The following is a 2,500-nucleotide window of genomic DNA, read 5'->3' on the forward strand; positions in this document are numbered from 1 at the left end:
TCACTAAACTTCTGGATGCAGAGGGTAATAAGTCACTTTTCCTTAATTAAACTACAATGTACATGTAGTAATTTCATTGTCACACTTTAGAATTTCTCTTGCAAATTCCAGAAGCAGAGCTACATTTCACAGTGAACCCACCTGACAGTGTTAGTGTGATGGTATATTGAACTTTGCTTTTTCTCCTTTAAGATGTCGATTGTCCACGACCCGATGAGAAGTCCATAATGACATACGTTTCAATGTATTATCAGTATTTTGCCAAGATGAAGAGCGAGGAAACCGGGGGAAGGCGCATAGCTAAGGTAGAAAGAGTGGCTAGTCAATATAAAATTATTATAAATTAGTTGGTATTTGTAGTCAGGTTTGGTTAACTAGTGTTCTACATACATGAATATTGCAAGTGAGAGTGAGTAAAGATTGATGATGATAATAATTAAAGGAGCTATGTCACGCAAAGTGATGTAATTTCATGACACCCAAACTGCCCAAAAAAGTAGAATGAAACATTGCAAAAACCATGTAAAAGTGTTGAACAACATAAAAGACCCACAGCAAAATGAAATAGAAGCATGGATTGACAGTATTTTGCAAGATTGAAATGTGTTGCGTTTGGGCAATCTCGAAAAAAAATCTGCCCGGCTTGTTTTAAGTTTGTGGCAAATCACCTGGATAAAGGTTGTGTTTGCTCAGAATCGTTTTTCTTTGTGATGTAATCATGATAATATCATCAGTGAAGGAATTCCACATTTCCATTTTTCAGATTTCTTGTAAACACCCTAAAATAACGTGACATAGCCCCTTCAACACAGCAGCAAGTCATTTGATGCCACATTCACTTCCAGATTCATCAGTCGTAAAATGCAAAATTGATCCAAGTCAACTAAACTGTAAACTATTTGTGTTATTTTAAAAGTCAAAAGCCTTTAATCTGAAGCTGACAAATCCCATAACCCAATTTTTTGATTGCCGTATACTATCTTAAATGCGCAAAAACGTTTTGAATTGCTGCATACACAAAATACAAAATGGAAGCATTTAGAGCTTTAAAACGTAGCTGCAAAAATCCATCTCGCCTGTAGACACTTATTATAAACAGCTGGCAGAATCATCGTTAAAGCAAAGGCCATGGAGTTTACAGGCTTCTTAACTTGAAGAGTTTTGTCATAGTCATGGTTTATTTACCCATGCTCAAGGGGCTCAGGAGCCATAACTAGTTGAAAGTCTCTTGTTCGACCATGATATATATCACAGAGGACAGACCACAACACCGGGAACTCCGTGAACTCCATGCCGAACGGTATTTTTTGCGAATAGTGTGTCACAGGGTTGTGATGCAGGGTCTACGGTTTATCGTCCTTATTCAAAAAGACTAGAGATTCTAAACATTTTCAGGTGTCATTACAAAGGCAGCACTTTCTCCTCAGTAATTTAAAGACACTGAGTGTTGGTCCGGCCAGAATCACAAACTCGTGGCGGCCTGCATGGCAGCCGGGTGCTCAACTAACTGAGCCACTGTTGCACAGGTTTAAGCTATTGGACCACCTACTTAAATTACACATGTCTGGTTTTTTATGCGGTAAATTCATTTTGTTTCTCTCATCATCAGATCCTTGGAATCTTGATGGAGGTTGACCAGATGGAGAAGGATTATGAAATGATGGTCACTGATTTGTTGAACTGGCTCAACTCCAAAATTCTTGAGCTTGGTCGACCATTTCAGAAATCTATGATAGCAGTTCAAAGAGAGATGGCAGCATTCAAACATTTCCGAACTGTTGAAAAGCCTCCAAAGTGAGAATGTTTTCATTGATAAGCTTCCATTGTAAACATTGTTAGACAGAGTTAAATCTTTTTAGTCTCCTAGGACACTCCTAGGACACTCCTAGGAGTGTTGAGTGAGTGGAGGTAGAGGTTTTTACTATTGATTTCAGATGTCGGTGGACAAGGGCTTATTTTCAGCCCACTTCACGGATTGTTGATTTCGGTCTGCTGTTAAAAAATTTCGATCACGTGATAACATTTTTGTGGCTGTGCGGTTTCTAAAATACCGATCACGTTATGCTAGTCCTCGGTTCCTGAAACACCCTCATTGACGAGTAAAATCGTCTGCAAGCAGTAAATCCATTGACATGATTATAAAAAGTCAAATTAACCCATTGACCCCTTAAAGTGACACCAAGTAGATTCTTCTCTGTCTCGCGTCCTAGGGCGATTAAGGTGTGAATGGATTGAAGAATGTTGCTTCCTAATCCAGGAAATGTATCCTAAGAGGCCTACTTCTTAAATTTTTAAACCTACATTCTTACTGGAAACCCTGTCTGTGATGGCGAGTCGGCGACTCTTGAAATAAAAGAAAAGTCAAGAACCTTAACATACTGTCAAATTGTTAAAAGTCAAATATTTATGGTATCAAGTGTTTTTGAAAATTGATCAAAACCAATTACAATTTCTCAGCTTTGTAACTTTTCTATTTATTGTGCTAATGAAGTGCAATGCT

At 38.2% G+C, this 2,500-nt stretch overlaps 1 protein-coding gene across 4 annotated transcripts in view; it reads left to right on the plus strand.

Moving 5' to 3' along the window:
• The window catches only part of LOC137984373 (spectrin beta chain-like), a 70,069-nt gene that overhangs the window by 6,768 nt on the left and 60,801 nt on the right, over nt 1–2,500 (plus strand). For all 4 annotated transcript variants that reach the window (XM_068831548.1, XM_068831549.1, XM_068831550.1 and 1 more), the window contains 3 exons: nt 1–24; nt 193–305; nt 1,610–1,794. The exon at nt 1–24 is cut by the window's left edge. In XM_068831548.1, the coding sequence (XP_068687649.1) occupies nt 1–24; nt 193–305; nt 1,610–1,794 (322 nt within the window). The remainder of the gene's footprint in view (nt 25–192; nt 306–1,609; nt 1,795–2,500) is intronic.

This window comes from Montipora foliosa, chromosome 14, assembly GCF_036669935.1.
Source record: "Montipora foliosa isolate CH-2021 chromosome 14, ASM3666993v2, whole genome shotgun sequence".
Classification (NCBI taxonomy): domain Eukaryota; kingdom Metazoa; phylum Cnidaria; class Anthozoa; order Scleractinia; family Acroporidae; genus Montipora; species Montipora foliosa.